Source organism: Mus musculus, chromosome 2 (genome assembly GCF_000001635.26).
Source record: "Mus musculus strain C57BL/6J chromosome 2, GRCm38.p6 C57BL/6J".
Lineage (NCBI taxonomy): Eukaryota > Metazoa > Chordata > Mammalia > Rodentia > Muridae > Mus > Mus musculus.
Window position 1 is genome coordinate 13,425,283 of NC_000068.7, and position 19,829 is coordinate 13,445,111.

A 19,829-nucleotide genomic window follows, 5' to 3' on the forward strand; every position below is an offset into this window, starting at 1 on the left:
ACATGAATAACAGAACGCACAGCTGCCTGCATGCATCCTCAACAAAGGCTCCCTTATTCCTCAAGTTACCATCACGACATTCTGAGTGAACAGAGGGGACACAGAGTGGGAAAAGGGAAATACAATCCCTCAATTTCGATCAAGTTTTAAAATGTTATGAATAGCATTTTCTAAAGATGAGTTTTCAGCAGTGCCACACAAGTAGCACTACCTATGCCTAATCTTGGGGTTAAACACCAGGTCCAGTCAATCAAAATGACCTGAACAAAGCAAACGCACCACCCACCTTTCTCACTGTTTAGATAACTTTTACTATTTTCTATTTCAATAAAAGAAAATGGGAACATAAACATTGCTTTGAAAGAGCTGCCTCTGCAATGTGGCTCCTAGATAATTTCTTATTCAACACTGTCAGGACACCACTTAGAGACTTTGGGGATGCATCACATGGCCCTTCAAATTCTTCCTTTGCTGAAGCAGACACAATAACCTGGAACTCCTGAAGATAACTGTTCTCCTAAAAGTCTTTAGGCCATATTTATACATAAACATCATATAATTATACGTATACATATACATATACATCATATAATATACATATACATCATATACATACATATACATACACATATATGTGTGTATCCCCAGTCAAGACAATAGAGGCAATATGTTCCAAACTCACAGAGCTGGTTCTTTCATCTCACAAATGATATCGTCTGCAAGTTTCTAATTTCAAACAGCAAGGATTTTTTGGAGGGGGGCTGATTGGAAAGAACTCATGTAGCACCCGCTAGTATCTAACTAGTTATATAATTAAAGATGACCTTGAATTCGGATCCTCCTGCCTCCACCTCTCAAATACTGGGATTGTGTACACTTGTCACCACCCTTAGTTGAATGAAGTGCTGGAGATGGAACTTAGAACTTCATGCTAGACAAACACCCTGCTAACTGATCCATATTCCCAGCCTCTGATTTTACCTGTAAGGACTGATATCCTATGTATAAAAAACTATTGGAGGGGGGAAATCAAAGGTGAATGGCTTAATAACCTGACAATAACCAAGGGAAAGAGAGGCAAAGCAATAACAAAATGAAAAGAATGACTATACACTCAAGCAGAAACACTCCTCATGGAGGGTTAAGAAGCTGTTTGTATACAGGATAATGAGAATTTCTGAAGAACTCGGTATGCCAAGAGGAGATGGAGAAGAAAGATCAGGAAGATCTTTCATTACTGTAGAAGATGTTCTAGAGTGGAGGACATGTGTTCTCCATGAACGCTTCTCTACTGAATAAAACTCAGGCAGAAGACAGAACCTAGGCTGACAGGTATCTGTTCCCTGGACAATGTCTAGTTAAAGGATTGTAACATGTGGCATGACTGGAATCTACATGCCATTAGAGAGTCACATGATCCTGAGCTGAACTACAGCTGTCTCCACAGAGTAAAAACTACCCTGAGTTTCTTGTTTTACCAGATGCTTGGCTAATATGTGATTGGATTTAATATGCAAGCTTTTTCCCTTTCAATGACTTTGGAGTTTTCACATAAGAATTTAAGTCTAGTTCCAGCGCCTCAAACCACTAGTTAATGTTATCTGGGTAGTTTGGCTAAGTAAGTCTGGACGTCTGCTGGAGGCTCTTCACTGCTGGAGTTTGCACTTACTCTGCCGATAGTTGATCTCAAAGCCACGTCCTTGTTGACCTGCATCAGTCCTCAGCTTCAACAATACAATGTCTTTACTGGAACGAATGGGAGCAGGTGGTGTATCCCCACATAGTTTATTTATCAGACGGGAGTTGGTACTCGGGCCATCAAACACCTTTAATAAGACATTTTGCATATAATACAGTCAAGACTAAGTGCAAAGGACTCTTCAGTAAAAAAGATGAGGACAGAATGGGCATATGCTTTAAAAACAGCCAGTCCTGAATTCCATATAAGCATCTCTGAACTTGGTCAATAAACAGATGCTTGACAGTCAGCATGTGAGCTACAATTGTAGTCTGACTGAGACTGAAGGCTAAGCATGCATAAAGAAAGTTCAATAAACAAAATTGAGACCATAACTGAAAAATGTTGCTGGTTCTTTTATTCCAAAGTCTAAAACATCAGCCCATTTTATTTACAGGATTCTAGAAGAACTTGGTGACATGCAAGAACTATATAAAAACCTATAGCTAGATGAATTTAACATCTCCTCTAGTTCTCCTCAATAAACCAGAGCATCGTGAGCTTCCAATGCCTATCTGAAATCATGGACATTGTAGTTAGGATAAAGTCCATAACTCCTCAGCATATGTTAAATACATCTTTATAGCTTACGGTACATTACCTTAAATACTTTATGTCTCAAGTCACTAGGTACATATACTTAGAAGACTGTCATTTTTACCATGTTACTTTTAAGATTTCACTTCACTTAAATCTTTTATGTAAATGCTCCTCTTAAATCTCACTGCTTTTTAAATCTTAAGAATAATTTTTAAATGTGTTTTGTGCATTGAGTAAGGAGGAGCAACAGATGACATGGAGACACAGTATACATACGGCCAAGTAATCCAGAGAGCAGTTGGGGTGGTGTTCCAGGTGGAAGTCTTGGAATTCAAGCAGGAAAGGGCTGCCACGGCTGGCTTCCAGCCGCCAGTAGCATTCGGAGCTGTGGTAGTAGGGCATCGGGTAGTTGGGCGATGTGAGCACCCCTGTGGGGGTGGTGAGATTGCCTCCACAGCCTGCAGGGGAACACAGTGGGGGAAGCATGGCCTTTTCTTTCTGCAAGATAAACCTTGGCTAAAACACCCTATCGACACTCCACTGTCCTCTGTATTCGGTGCTGGGGTCGGAGCCCTGGACCTCACACATGCCAAGCAAGAGCTCTACCACTGAGGCATGCACCTCAAGCCAGTGGCTTTCAGAGACAAAAACTCACTATGTAGCCCAGGCTTGCCTCCAACTGGAATCCTCCTGTCTCTGCTTCCTATTTCTGGATCATAGGGGCTCACCCCCACCACCCAACCTGTGCTCCTCTTTAAAGCATCAGAAAGCAGAGAGTCATCTAAAGCTCTTCTTCACATTCATGTGCTTTCCTTTATCTAGTCAAGATGAGTAGCTTGAAGTCTCCCGGGGAAGTAGAACTTTCCTCTTCCTTCAAAATGTATGATGCTAGGACTCCAAAGATACCCAGGATGTTGGAGCGTATTATAAAAAATGATGAATGATAAAGGATAGCTAGAAAAATTGACAGGTGGCTACATAGCATGACAAATGAAAAACACGATCAGCTTGGTTTCTCCAGGAAAATGTAAGATCCTTGCTACTTACCTGTTGATGACGCATCCCAGTAAGCTGAAAAACCCCTTGCTGTGAGTGCCGTGTCACTCTTAAACCTTAGCCATAGCTTGTTACTGTGGGAGATGATTCTGGGAGGGAAAACTGAGCCGCAGTAAATCCCAATGAGTGGTGACGTTTCGAAGCCTCCATCTCTGTGACAGGGAGAGACATGAAAGTGGACTGACTTACAATTTGATGGCAGCGTACAATAAACACATATGTTTAAGCATGGGGATGCAGAGGAGCAGTTCATCACCTCAGCTGACGTCACTACTTAAAAAACTTAATGTTAAGTTCTCAGGTCTCAGTTCTTTACTAACTACGATTTGCATGACCTTGGGGGGGGGGGGCGAACAATAACTATTATCTATGGCTTGTCTGGCATCTTTATACCATCTGAGTAAAGCATATATTTGAGATTCTCTTTCTAAAGACATCAGCCAAGTAGATCAGAGGATACAGAATATAGAAACTATAGTTATTGACAGTATAAATCAATATTTTTAGTGAAAAACCTTACATTTCTTGCTGATTTTGAAATCATCAAGATGTAGTATGACATATTTGTTGTGTTTGGAACTATTGTAGACATAATTATTTTCCTAAGAAGTGTTGGGAATTTTAAATCTAAAGGTATCTTTTTAAAGGATGACTCATTGAATAGTGAAACCAAGTGTTTAGCTGCTATAAATTAAGAAAATTAAGCTGGGTGTGAAAATTCACAGCTATAATCACAGAGCACTCAGTAGGCTGAGTCAGGAGGATTTCTCTGAGTTTGAGGACAGCCTGGATGATCTAGTGAATTCTTGTCCATTTCAGGCTATAGAGTGAGACTCTTAAACTTCTCACTTCCCCAAAATAAAACTGTTGGTTTAGTGTGATATGGGTCAATTGTAATTTGTTAATTTTGTATCTTACTTTATACCAAAGGATAATATTTATCATAAAATGTTGAAAGATTACAAGTTTGAAACAAGTCAAATATTTGCTATAGCTGCTTGCCAAAGCAATCAGCCTAATTTTACTTGATGCACTGGTATAAGAAAATATCTTTATACCAATATACCACTGTCAGTGATATAATTTTTATAATACATTCTTTCAAAGTTCAGTGAAAGAAAACTTCACACACTGAAATCCACAATCCTAGACTTCTATTATTCAAACACAAGGTAAGGATGCTGTTGTAACAGTGATTGTAGTGATGCAATTAGATTAGGTGGACAACAAAGACCAAAAAGACTGATTTTACATAAACAATGAAGGCACTTGTCTGTGGTAGTAGGTATTGATCATCAGCTTGACACAACCCAGTATCACCTGGGAAAGGAGTCTCAGTGGAGCAACTGGGTTGGCCAGTGGCCAGCTGTCTGTGAGGGTGTTGTCTTAATTAAGTTAATCAACATGGGATGAGTCAGCCCATTGTGGGTGACATCATTCCCTAGGCAGGGAGTCCTGACCTATATGAGAGTAGAGAAATAGAGCTGCTGGGCACAAGCAATGAAGCAAGCTAGCTAGAAGCATGCATGAATTTATTTCTTTTTGCTCTTGACTGAGGGTATGATGTGACTCACTTAGTGCCTGGCACTTTGCTCACCTGCTCTGACAGACTGTAACCTGAAACTGTATGCTCATAAACCCCATTTCCCCCAAGTTTCTTATTCATAAGATATTTTTATCACAGCAACAGAAATGAAACTTGCATGTCAAAAACAGTGAGCATCACCTTTGGAATAGTAGCACTTCCTTTGCCTAAGTAAACTCTGACAATTATTGTAAAATGTTCCTAATACAAGAACTTGAAGTAACTATCAGAGGTTGGAAAAATGGCTCAGCACATAAGATTACTTACTGCTCTCTACGAAAGAGCAGAGTTCAATTCCCAATATTCACAATGGGTAGCTCACAACCACCTGTAACTTTAGAGGATCAAACATCTCTTCCTGCCTCCACAGCCACTTACGTGCACACATAACCACACTCATATGCATGCATGTAAGCATAATTTAAATCAAGAAGTAAAACTTAACCATCAAATTTATACAATTTCTGTTTTTCTTCTATATCATGTTTAAAATGACAAATTTTATAATGTTGAACATATAAGGTAATTTTACAAAACATTCCATGTTCCCATTAATCTTTTCTTTGAAGATTTTTAATCAAAATAAAGGTTATAATGAAATAAAAGCACACACCTGATTTCTACAAAATCTACACACTTTGGCCCAAAATAGTCCTCCAAGGCAAAGTCCGTGAAATGCAATGCAATCTGTTGGTTGAGTCCCACAGTGATCCTGTAGACGCAGTTCCAGTTATGGGGGTAATTGTTGGGGAAGTTCGGGGAGGAGAGCCTCCCAAAATTATCTGTATAGTCATATAAACACACTGTGAAGGGAAACAGAGAGAAAAATGGGAAGCATTATAACTTGCATGTGTCTAGTCATATACAATGCATTAATTTGTGTTCCTGTACTTGAATTTCAGGAGTATTTTTTAATATTTAAAGATTGATCTCATTTTGAAACATTTTCAAATTTTCATATGCAATCAAATGCTAAAATCTTAACAATGAGAAAGACATAGTTACATGTATTTTGACAGAATGACAGAGTCCTAGAAGTGTTACAATTTTTCTAATTCATGAAAATTACCATAAACAATAATTAGGTTAAACTACACAGATATCAGGAGACTTAGAAATTATTCATTTCTGTAATTCTCTCCATAACTTCCCTTTATAAGCATATGCATTCATGAGAAGTGACCAGGTTGGAGTCTTGGTCATGCAGAAGGAGTGGGAGGCCAGATCTAGGTGTGGCTGTGCACACCCACAGTTGAAAAGACCTTCTATCAAAGCCTGTCTTGACTATCTACAGGCTACTTGAGCGCACCATGCCATCTCCTGATATCAGTTCTCTCTTTTCTATGATGGAGATGCTTGCTGACCTTGGGTATAGTTTGATTCAGCTAAAAAATCTGCCTTGCCAAACATATGTAGCAATAATTCCCAATATATTTCAAACAGAATAGGCCAAGGAGAAGTGTAATTACGAGGAGTAAGTTTAACTGTTCCTATGAGATTATTAGAAGTCTATCTGGAATGCTGCATCCTAATTAAGCACTAACTGCTCCAGTTTGTGTACACTTTGTCTATTCAGTCTCCTCAGACTCTGTTCAATAACCAACCAGTCACTCCCTTATACTCTTACAATCTGACATGTTTGACAAAGAAAGTCTGGCTTAATTGTGATATACATCTAGCTTCAAATTTCACTCAGTAATGACCTAAATCTGGGGACTTGGAGTAGCAGAATCCCCGACTAAAAACTGTAGAGAGCGAGGTAATATGTATACTTTGTTGCAAGTGAAATAAACGCTGAGGATGTGCAGTTACGTTTCCTCAATTGCTGCCATATATTCATCCACGACGGGGAGAATTATCATTGGTATTGGGAACACAAAAATGTAATAGACTCTACTACCTATGAGTAACAAAAAGTCATCAAATATTTGAGTTTACAAATCAAGGCTTTACTGTATTGAGGAAGCTCGCAGTGCTTGTTCTCTCAGAGGGAAGTCAAGAAAGGAGGAAGTGAATAAAGGTAAAAGAGAGGAAGAAAAGATGGTGGCAATGAGATGGAGCAATAATTAGAAAGGAAAGAGGCATATCTTAAAAGCTTCATACTGTTATGAATACTACTAAGTAAAATTTATCAGGCTAAATTAGAAATATTGACCCAAACAATTTACAGAAGAAAAGTAAACAGAACTTAGCCATCTGCTGTGAGCACTACTATTTGAATCTGGCTAGGTGGGAATACCCCTGTGTGTGCACCCTTCCCTAAGTAGAACTTGTGCTCTGAGGAAATCCTTATGCAATAGAACACAGAAGACCACCATGCTACAGTTGAAGATAAGACTGGCTTCATGCCCCTCCCTTTTGAACAATTTCTCACGAGAAACAAGTTAAACAAACAAACAAATAGAAATACAGTTAGAAAAACCACAGGTGAGAACTGAAATCAAGGAAAATGGAACAGAAATAGAGAATGATATAAAAAATAGCCCCATTGTTTAAAAATTAAATTTGATAGATTTCTAGCACAAGTGTTCAAGTGAAGAAGAAAAACTATGAATTGTTATTTTTTAAGAGTGAAAGAGGGGAACAAAATACCCATGGAAGGAGTTACATAGACAAATTTTGGAGCTGAGACAGAGGGAAGGACCATCCAGAGACTGCTCTACCTGGGGATCCATCCCATAAACAACCACCAAACCCAGACACTATTGCATATGCCAGCAAGATTTTGCTGACAGGACCCTGATATAGCTGTCTCGTGTGAGGCTCTGACAGTACCTGGCAAATTCAAAAGTGGATGCTCACAGTCAGCTATTGAATGGATAACAGGGCCCCTAATGAAGGAGCTAGAGAAAGTACCCAAGGAGCTAAAGGGGTCTGCAACCCTATAGGTGGAACAACAATATGAACTAATCAGTACCCCCCCACACACACACACCTAGAACTTGTGTCTCTAGTTGCATATGTAGCGGAGGATGGCCTAGTAGGCCATCAATGGGAGGAGAGGCCCTTGGTCTCGCAAAGATTATATGCCCCAGTATAGGGGAATGCCAGGGCCAGGAAGCAGGAGTGGGTGGGTTGGGGAGCAGGGCGGGGGGGGGAGGGTATAGGGGACTTTTGGGATATCATTTGAAATGAAGAAAATATCTACTAAAAAAAAAAAGAGTGAAAGAAGAAGAAACACTATAGAATCTCCAGTCAGTAAAAGAACAGTGTGATAAACTTAACAAATTTGTTCCCAGCTACCAACTGCCACAGCTAACTCAAAAGAAAATAATAACACCTTCCATGGCCACAATCAGGCTAAGAAATTCTATCTGTCATTAAAAGTTTTCTACAAAGAAAACAATGTATTTGAATAACCCCTGGTGATAGTCAAGCAAACTAAGGAAATATTAAAACTACCCAGACTTGGGAAATAAGAAGAGATGATTCTCCCTAGCTCATTTATTAAGACCAAATATTACTGCTATGCTCAAACAAGACAAACTTGCAACAAGAACACTACAGATAAACATGCCTCATAAATACAGATAAAATACCTGAAAAAAAACTTAAGCATATAGTTCCAGAGAATGTGAAGATGATATTATAGCAAGCATTGCTCACACTGGGAGTATCAGATTGTTTGATGTGGGAAAAATCAATCTAAGTAATCCATCATATTAACTGGATTAAAAAGAATCTTCTGATTAAATCATTCAGAAAAAATCAGCATCCATCCTTGATGAAGACTCTCAATAAACAAGACAAAAACAGAAATCTATGAGATCCCATCATAGTTCTTAAAGAATAGAAGATTAAATGCATTCTTGCCAAAATGAAGAATAGAGTATGTCCAGCCTCACCCCTCTGCTGAGCAATGTACAGTCCTGCTCACTGCAATAAGAAAGAGGGAGAAAGGAAGAACAGCACAAAACAGCAATTCACAGTTGGGACCATTTATGTATGTTTTGTATCCAAAAAATAGTTGGTACTGAGTTTTAAAAGCCTACATAATACATGATTAATATCTGGAAAATCAGTTTAATATGCATGTATTGGTCAATCTGGAATATAATGCACAAAGCAGCATACAACAGCATAAAGCACATGATGACCTAGGGAAAATGCAAAAATCAACACTCAGAGCTTTAAGTAAGTGCTCATAGAAATAGAGAAAGTATGACTAGCCATCAAGTTAGAATATGCTCACGGAGTGGAAGACATAGTTTGCAATGTCCCAAGATCCCAATTGATCTATGAATTCAATAGGATTTCAGTCAATTTTTTTAAATGGTTAAAAAAAAACCCAAAAGGCAGTTTCTAAAATGTGTATGGCAATATAAAGGATCTAAGATCACCAAAAGAAAAATTTTGAAATGCAAATGCTGTTGTGAAAATCTCCCTGAAGCCAATAATATTGTATAACAGACTCTCCTTTTACTATAAGGTCCAATATGAACATCATGGGACAGAGTAAGAATTCCAGAGGCACACATGTAATATACTTGGACAATTGTCAGCAACGGGTTAAAGGAAATCCAGTGTGTGTATATGTTGGGGGGGGGGGTAGGTAGAGTTGAGGGAGATGAGTTTAAGGCATGGCCTTGCTCCACTAAATATCACTTTCATAAGTGAATGGACTTGGAAACTTAGACCACCATACTAGGAAATCAAGATGAATTTTAGACCTAAAAGTTCAAGCTATAGAACTTCTAGAAGATACATAGAGGGATGGTCTCATAATTTTGACAAGCAAACATTTTCTATATAGAAAACAGAAGCCCATTAGCCATAAAATGAAGGGAAAAAGACTTGAGTGTACCATCTGATCAAGAATACACTTGCATTCCAGACACACATGCTTGAGCGCGTGTGCACACACACACACACACACAGGTTAATAGATACCCAACAAAAGACAATATACTGTCAAAAATAAACTCTGTAGACTAATAAAAAAATTACAAAACTACATTTTTCTAAAAATGACCATGTTTTTCTGCCTGATTAAGCACTTTCATAAAAACTTTTACACCATAGAATTAAAGGTGGCCAATGGGAAAACTGGGAATCACCGGGAGTCCTTCAACTCACAAAGCCATGGCAATATTAGCTCCCTGAGACCAAGGCACAAGAAGAGGGTAGATAGGTACTGTGGACAGGGGAACCCATTGCTTAGGGAGGCATAGTTTCCAAGATCATGTAAAACTTGGTTTCTGAGTGAATGCATATCATCTCAGATTCTCTGCATCGTTGGTTCTCAACCTTCCTAATGCTGAGACCCTTTAGTACAGTTCCTCATGTTGTGGCGACCCACAGCCATAAAATTATTTTTGTTGCTACTTCATAATGGTAACTTGGCTACTGTTATGAATTGTAATGTAAATATCTGTTTTTTAATGGTTTTGGGTGACTTCTGTGAAAGAGGTGTTCAACCACAAAATGGTTGAGACTCACAGCTTGAAAACTGCTTTTCTAAATATAAAATAAACTGATATGGAAACATCAGAGGCCTTCATTGTGTATTGAAGTCTATACTTTCAAAGCAAAGATGTGAGGGAAGATAAAATTACACATTTTCCTCTCTCACGGAAGAGCAATCTAACATTTTGCTACAGTTTGCTGCCAGGTGATTACAGTCACTGCCTTTTCTTTGACCCCACAGATGACATATCAGATGCTGTTGAATAAAGGCAGAGGAGCTATTACAGAACTCTGGGGGATATTAGCAATCACATTTTAAATCTGACAAAGCCATGTCATTTACATATGTAATATAATTTGTGTGTCTCTGTATATATACACATTCATGTGCAAGTTTGTATGTGCACATGAAGGCCATATATCAATACCAATGTTTCCTTCATCACTCATCCACCTTAATTTTTGAAATAGGATCTGTCACTAAACTCAAAGCTCACTGATTCTGCCTGCCTGGTTGTTCAGAAAATCCCAGGAGTCCTCCTGTTCCCTCTGTCCCAACCCTGATATCATAGGTACACACATGCATATCTACCTTTTTAACATAGCTGGTACGGTCTAAACACACACATATCTCTGAACGGTCCTTCCAGCCTATCATAATGTTATTTTTATATCGAAACAACATAGTCATCATGTCTAGTTAAAGATGTGTGGAAGAGGAATAGGAGACTTTGAGATTAGTTTTAAAATTCATTTAGATTGAACACCAGATAAAATTTGGACTCTTTTCAAATCTTGAACTCTCTAATGATCTCTAGTTTCTCTTTTGGGTATGTGTACATGTGTGTACACATGTGTACTAGTGTGTAGGGAATGTACAGAGACCAAAGGTTGATTGTCAGATGGCTTCCTCAATCATATTTCTATTTAGTTTTGGAGAAAGGGTTCCTTATCTGACCTAGAACCCTGGGACTCTTCCTGCCCCTACCCTTCCAGCACTGAGAGCACAGGTGTGCTCTTCCAGGCTTGGTTTTACTTTTTTACATGGGTACCTGGGATCTAGACTCAGGTCTCATGCATACATAACAGATAGTTCACCCACAGAGCCATCCCTCAGCCTATGATCCCTAGTTTTCTACAGTGGAAATGTCAATTTAGACCTGTAAGGGATTAAGAATACCCCAATTAAGCACTGTTTTCATTCTAAGGCCCAACAGACACATGTGCACATGTGTATGTGCACACACACACACACACACACACACACACTCACACACACAAAACCTAGAAGTGAATCGATGGGTTATTTGTACGAAACATTAAAAAAAGTTAAGATTTACTAGAGGAAATTATTTTAGAGATTAATAGATTTCCTTTAAAAAAAAACCTTCTCAAAAATATTTGAGCATGTAATATGAGAAATTTCAGATAGAGGTATACAATCAAGGGAAGCCTGAAACCTGCCCAAGCTGCTTCAAGCCAGCATCAAGCTGTCACTCAGCAGACACTCTCTGGCCTTAGTTTCAATCTGCAGTGAATAAGACCTGCAATCATGAGTATAATAGTTCTTTACTATCTTTTATAACAGTTTTTAAATAAACTATAAAGACAAAATTCAACTAGATCTGCTTGAATTGTTCTGTAAAACTATACCAAAGACCTTAATTAGAATTTCTAATTGAAGAATGATATCTGAGCTTATAACCATAACATCTGAGCTAATCTCTTCTTTCTGAAGATGTTTTAAAATGACCATTCTAATCTGAGAACATTGCTCTTACCACACGGAGATATAAGAAAAGACACAGAACGTGCTCTGCCCATTTCTTTGAAATAAATCCCTTGTGACCCTCTTGGTTATCACTTCCTAACTTCTTGCCTTCCCTTTCTGGGCTCACTCCAAGGTGACTGATGAGAACTTGCACGGTAGTGTAAGACAGAAGGAAATCCCAGTGGATTCACCTTTTTATATGGATATTTGCTCATAAGATTGTGCTTGGGACCATGCTAGCTACTTCCCTGGGTAATTTTGAAGCTCTTCTCTTAGTAAAATGTAAGAAACATTCCTCATAGTTCCGCTGTAGCCCTGGAGAGAATGACAACAGAAACAGGCAGCATAGTGAAGCCTGTTTGCTTAGTTTGGCTCTTAAACCAGCCAGCTGTTTATTCTTGGGACGACAGATTCAACATTCTAGACTGATATTGCCTCCATTCAAAGATTAATTGGGAAAGACTGTACTTATATTTTCTAGACACGTCACAAAAATAAAATCCAATCATGCTTACTGAGCTTTTTAGACAGTTTTCATGAAGAGAAGTCTAACTTTGTATGGTACCTCTGATAATTTCCACTCTGTTTTTCTTTTTCTCATTCATATTTTTAATGAATATAGTCATGAGTGAATCAGGAATTAATTTGAAGAATAATGGAGTAGTCGTTATATAGATATGCTTTTCTCTATACTTGTAAAGTTTTCGCTTACTAGTTCTATATTAAGACAGTGGATAAGTAATACTTGTTATAGGATATCAGATAATAATTTAAATTGTAAAGTATACCAATTATATTATCTCAATATGCAAATATTTTACTTCATGCTAATAAATGTTGGATGTCATAATCAGTGGTAAAGAGTTCTTATGAGATTCTATCCAACATCGTTACTTTTGTTATATCATTTGTTTTCTATATATTCTCAGGAATATTTGAATGAGAGCTGCAGCCAAATACTTAGGGAGGGAGTCAGAGTATGAACAAGAAGCCAATCTCCTTACTCCCAAACACATGTTTAAAGGCTGACATCATAGACTTATTGCAGGAACTACAGATAGAAGGGTAACGGGATTCAAATCAGGAAAATTTGACTCTATTAAATGAAAGCAGGCCAGAGTCAAGGGAAATGTCCATGGGCTGTGGTAAGAAACTAGACCTCAGCAGTCCAAACCATCATCGTTACTCCAAAAATAACTTCTTTTGGAACAAGGAAATAGCTTACAGGCCAATGATTGCCTGTCCTCTGGTGCTTTTATCCAACATGATTTCAGTCTACAGAAATTAGCCAGAAGAAGACGCTAGCTGAAGAGAGTCCTCCCCTCTGTCTTTCCAGTCAGCAGCTCATTTCACCCAAGCTCCTGGGAGCATTAGCTAACTGCCTGACCACCACCACCTCTATTCTGGTCTCCTGAGCCAGCTGTGCTCTGAGTTTTACTACAGGACCAGCTTCAACAACTCATGCAACCCAGCCACCCATATGACTTTCTGGGTCTCATCATCTGATTGCTATTTCAAATGGTGGGACTGTGTTAACCAGTCCTATGAGCTCATTCAAAAAAAGGTAGATACATAGTCATCAGTCAAGTGGTGAAAAGGATGCACTCTCTTTTCTGTGATTTCTGCTCTGTCTAGACCAAGTAGGGGCTGGAGTCATGACTAACACAGGGAAGCAGGGGTAGAGTCTCTGGAGTTGCTCCTTCAGTGTCTTCTTTTTGAGCCCTTGGGGTTTCCTCCCTTCCGTTTCCTCTTTTATGTTAGAAGTACTGGGAAGAACTGAACCTAGTCATGCATGCTGAGCACATGCTAGCACTGAGCACATTCCATTCCCTACTCTCTGTATCAGTTTCCCTTCCTGTCTACTGGACCTATTACTTTGATGAGTTTTATAGGAATTTTATCTTTCTGAACAATTTCATTAAATTTTAAATTTATCCTCCTCATCCCCAGCTTATATTAATGGCTCCTAGCTGTCTCTTCCCTTCATACTGCCTCCCAAGCTAGTGTAGTGATAACACAATCATTTCAGTCATTACAGAACTATGCTTCATTTTTATATACTAGTGCAGAGAACGCCATGACATTTTCAGGAGGTACTGCCCACATTACATGCTATTTAAGAAATAAGCAGTTTATTCATGCAGCAAATTAAAATTGTGTTCACAGAAGATTAGAACCAGAAAACATTGAAAGATCATTAAATCTTATCTTTTAATTACACAGATAAGAAAATTGTATTCCACAGAGTTCAACTGATTTACTCCAAATCGAATATTTGGTGTGGTTTGGGACCAAACATATGAGAGAGATGAAACTACAGAAGTATAGAAAATTGTGTATACACTGTAATTTCCTGAGACATCCACTTTGGTCTTTGGCTGTTAACCACTTGAATAAGGTTCAGTGAAAATGTCAGTTACATAGCACAACACACCATACTTTAAATCCTTGCGCTTTACCTCTACATGTGCTTGGGCTAGATAATGGGGCACCTGCTAGAGTGAATCCCACCAGTGATCAATGTATACAGTTCTCCCGCAGTTTGTAGTTTAAAGCCATGCTTCCAGAACACAGAAGCTGAACTACTTTTGCCTGGATTAAAGTATAGTGACCAAAATTTCTAGAGGAGAAATAAGTGAAAAACTGGCTAGGGATTTTGAGTAAGAATTTTTTTTTCTTTCTATATTTATGTTAGGAATACAGGTGTAAGAAGATAAACACCTCAAAGGTGGCTGGACAAAAGACTCTCAAGAGGAATATGTCCAGGCCCAGAAAAATGCCCCAAGCTGTGGAATGCTTGGCAAGTAGGGGTAACATGTGACAGCTGTAGCTATGCACTGGATGCTACTTTTCTGTATCAAACATCTTCTAACCCTGATATAAACATTAAGGTCCAGAATCCCTAAAGGAGCACACAGTTTAGCTAACAGATTTACCCTATTTTTAATTGGGTGGATCTTGTCTTTATACTTTACTCCAAGTAAGTATTTGTGTGTTTTAGATATTAAACATCTTTTGCAGCAGAGGAAATGTTACCTGATGATGCATTAATTGCTTCATAATTTATGGAAAAGCCTTCGTGGGCAAGAGCAGAGTCAGACACGAATATCAGCTTTATTGAATGAGAGCTGCTGGTAAGAGAAGGCGGGATGGATTTTCCACAGTATCTGTTCCAAAGAAAGAAAGAAGAGAGACACAGATTAGTAGATTTGACCTTATATTCTGAACAATAGGCCATGTAAAGACGAAAATAATACAAATGACAATGGGCTGTTATCTATTTCACATCAACCTTGAAACCAAGTATATTTCAGTAATAACAGAAACGCAGTGGAAGAGTTGTGTGGCACGCCTAATGCCTTAACATGCAGGAAAAATGTTCTGAGACCAGGAAGCACAGACTGCAGGCACCTGCTGTCAGCGCACTGAGCAACTCTTTCCTAGACCTATGCTAAAGGAATTATGTTCCTTTACTGTATTTACTACCACATTAAAGCATCCAAAACCATCCAGCAGAGCCCTAGACAGCTCTGCCACTCAGGTGCACTGTGACTTTGGACACATGGTTTAATTGGTCTGGGTCATCTTCTCCGTAGACTTCACATCATTCTGAACATCTGGATCAGGTAGATCGCTGAAGCTAGGCATTGAGAGCAGTGCCTGGACAGTGACCTCTGCGTAAGTTGTCTGCTGTCTTTAAACAGCTCATGTATGAAGAGGTAAGAGTGTGACCAGGAAACCACGTCTCTGTCCCTTCAGAACGAAGGAAGCTTTACTCAGAAAATCTATTCTCATAATCCCCCAAACAGAGCTATAGTACATCACACGGTGCCACGGTGTTTCATCTGGAGAAACACCTGTAGGAGGAAGAGCTTAGAAAAAGGGAAATCTAGAGACAACGCATGCTTGGAACAAGAGAGGAAAATAATATGGAAGCAAAAATAAGCTAAAATGTTGACTATGAGAAGCAGGAAAATTAAATAAGTTTGATGTAGAATAATATTTTAGTGATAACAGAGAGTTATCATCTTAATATGACTGAAAGAAGACAGATTAAATAACTGTGCACACATGGTCTTGCATCCTAAATTGGGACATGATCATTAAAGCTTATTCCCTTCAGCAAAAACTGCATTTTGTCATGGTTAAAAGATACTCATATATTATTTTAAAGAAAGACAAAGACAATTTTAGATGGAAGGCTAAGATAAGAAGCAAAAGAAGGTGAGGAGCAGTAAAGACCGAGGGAAGAAATTTAGAGACTACTTTAAAAAGATAATGCTTACAAAGCTAATAAAGGAGAAGAAAAGAAGATACAAGAGGACTTTAAAGAGAAGCAATCAGAGGAGGTTGAAGAGATGGCTCAGCAGTTATGTGCACTAGCTGATCTTCTAGACGATATGGGTTCAAGTACCAACATCTACACAGAAGATAGTAGTAACTGCCCAAAACTCCAGGCTCAGGGGATCAGATTCGGGCCTCTGTGGGCACCATGCATATGATCCAGGGACATACATACAGCCAAGAAACTGGTAAACGATAGATAGATAGATACATAGATAGATAGATAGATAGATAGATAGATAGATAGATAGATAGATAGATAGATTTTTAAATGTTCAAAAAGCAATTAGAGGACCTCTACTTTCAACACAAACATAATAATAGAGGCCAGGTTTAACTTTGCACTCAAACATCTGAAACGCTAGGGAAAATACATAAGAGCTTCTCAAGACACTAAATATCAAATGAAAAGGGAAAAACCTCAAGGACAGGAAATAAATTAATTAAAAGGGAAACTGAAAAGGACCAACTTGGATTCAAGTAACTTAACACCATTCCAGGACAAAGTCCAAATACATATTTACAAGAATGTATAAAATGGCTGGTGTCCTAAACATAAAATTAAAAATTCTGAACGGCTTATCAAATATTATCAAATATAAAAAGAAAGAAAGTACAACTCATAATAAGAGAGAATAAGCAGCTAAAACGTAACAAGTAATTACATAATCACTGAATGAATAAAGATATTAAAATAATTATAACTATCAAATAGATCTAGAAGGTATGGGAAACATGGGAAAATCAAAACATAGAGTTACAGACTATACACAGTCATCTGGTACTAAATAATGAAAACTAAAACATGCATATACAAAACAATGAGATAAAAATCAATTCAAATAGTGTTAAGTGTGAAAAATGAAGTGACTAGACTAGAGGAACACAGGGAAAACACTTTATGATATTGGTCTGGACAAGGATTTCTATAGCTACAACTTCAAAAGCACAGGCAAGCCAAGACAGACAAGTAGGATTCTAGCAATATACAAATCTTCCCCATAGCTAAGAACACAGCAGAATGGAGACTCAGCCCATAGAACGAGAATTAATGGCAAACTACATAACAATGGAGAAGCAGTTAATACCCAAGAAATATGAAGACTACAAATCACTTAGTATTATCAACAGGAAGCAAATACTCAGATAAAAACAATGGACAAAAGCCCTGAATAGGCAATTATCACAAACAAGGCATAGAGATGAATCATGGATCTATGAGAAACCGGTGTTATTTATGCATCAACAATGAGACGCAAAATCAAGAGCACAATGATACACTATCACTGTCTTCGTCACTGTTCTGTTGCTGTGAAGAGATTCCATGATCAACACAACTCTGATAAAAGAAAGCATTTAATTGAGGCCTTCATCACAGTTTCAGAGGGCTAGTCCATTATCAACATTGCAGGAAGCAGACAGTATGGCACTAGAGTGCTAGTTTGGGGCTTTACAGCCTGATCAGCAGCCAGCAGGCTGGGTAAGACTGCGGCTGGAGTAGGCTTTGGAAACCTCAGTGCTTACTCCTAGTGACATCTCTCCTCCAACAAGGCCACATCTACTCCAACAAGCCCACACCTCCCAATCCTTCTCTACAGCTGCACTAACCGGGGATCAGGCATTCAAACATATGCATAGCCAATGGAGTGATTCTCACTCATCAACACAATCTCATTCCATTATTACTGTTGAAATATATATCAAAAGAGAGAGAGAGGAATTGTTGGGAAATATTGGGAAAAAATAACCTTATACATTGTTAGTGGGTATATGAGTAAGCCATTGTGGAAAGCTATATAGAAGTTCTCTAAAATTAAAAATGTTAACTATCTTATGGTCAAGTGATCTTACTACTGAGACTATCTGAAGACATACATCAATAGATGTATCCATCCACAGATGAATGAATGAATAAAGAAGATGTGGTGTTGATATAAATACCATAGAACACTATATTATAAAGAATAAAATCTTGCCATGCAGAACAAAATAGGTAAACTTGGAGGGCATGATTATTAAGTTAAATAAGCCAGATACAGAATCAGAAGTACCACATGATCTCACTGATATATGATTCTAAAGTTGTAGGGAATGTAATGAATGGTTTTACCAGCACCTAGAGTAATTGGGGGAGGGGTAAAGAAGGAAAGGTGTTGGTAAAAGACAGGTAATTCAAGATACAAAGGAGAAGAAATTCTGAGATATCTATTACATAGCAAGGTAACTATAGTCGAAGTCATACTGCTTGTTTAAAAAATGTGCACCAGGTGGATATTTTGTGTTATTGCCCATGAAATCGTGACTATACTAAATCATGTATACTATTCATCAGTAAGGCCGACCTTACTATTCTATGCACTTTATTTACTTCAAAATATAATGGTATGTAAGGTCAAAATATGTTGCTAATTTATAAAGTAAAATAAACTGGACATAAAATGATTTAAGTGCATTATAGTCTCTGTTCATCTATGTACAAAAATATAAACACTATACAATCAAAGTTCAGCATAAAAAGACAAACATTCTCACCTCCCAAGAGACGTCTGAGCAATAGTGTCATAAACTTCCAGGTAGTCATTTGCGCAGTTGTAATGAAACTCCAGGTAAAAGGAGCTGAATACCAAACGAATCAGTTGGCCGCGTTGGACTACTATATGCCAGGTACAATTTACACCGCTTGGGTAGACATTTGGATGACCAGGACTTTCAATGATTCCAGTAGATTCTGTGAGAACTTTTCCACATTCTGAGTAATAATTAGTAATAATAAAACAATCATCATCATCACAGAAGTTAATAAATGAGTTACATGAGTCCCAAAATAAAAGCAATAATCATTGTGACAACAGTTAATGTTAATCTGCACAGGCTCCAAAATAAAATGTGCTTATCATTGATTAAACGTGCAAAGAGAGAATGCTATTCTTTTATGTGACTTATAATAACTTAGTTTCTTTTGTTAATAGGTATGCAATAACTATTGTTAAGTATTTGTTGAAAGTATAGTCTTTTTTTAAGTGTACTTGATAATTTTTCAGGGAAAACATCGACTTTTATATAATTTCTTTATTGTAAGGAACTTTTATTTCCGGAGGTAGGGATTGAACCTAGAGCCTTACACACATAAACATCCCTGTACAACTGTCCATTTATTCTGATAGCAGCATAAAAGGAGAGAGAGAAACATGCTCCTACCTAACTTCTCACTGCTGAACATAGCCATGAAGCCACGATTTTCCATAGAAGAACTTTTCACAAATGTAACATAAAGAACATTGTATACAGATGTTATAAATGATGGTATGTTTGTGCCACAAAACTTCTCATTTCCAGGAGATCCCAAGACAGAGCTGGGACCAATCTAAGGAAAAATAGATACAGCCAAG

At 38.0% G+C, this 19,829-nt stretch overlaps 1 protein-coding gene across 1 annotated transcript in view; it reads right to left on the reverse strand.

Moving 5' to 3' along the window:
• Cubn (cubilin (intrinsic factor-cobalamin receptor)) overlaps positions 1-19,829 on the reverse strand; it is a 215,539-nt gene that overhangs the window by 148,945 nt on the left and 46,765 nt on the right. Inside the window, exons 20-26 of the mRNA NM_001081084.2 lie at positions 19,639-19,804; positions 18,973-19,189; positions 15,133-15,263; positions 5,533-5,722; positions 3,326-3,486; positions 2,555-2,736; positions 1,670-1,826 (exon numbers count right to left, since the gene is read on the reverse strand). Of these exons, the coding sequence (NP_001074553.1) occupies positions 1,670-1,826; positions 2,555-2,736; positions 3,326-3,486; positions 5,533-5,722; positions 15,133-15,263; positions 18,973-19,189; positions 19,639-19,804 (1,204 nt within the window). The remainder of the gene's footprint in view (positions 1-1,669; positions 1,827-2,554; positions 2,737-3,325; positions 3,487-5,532; positions 5,723-15,132; positions 15,264-18,972; positions 19,190-19,638; positions 19,805-19,829) is intronic.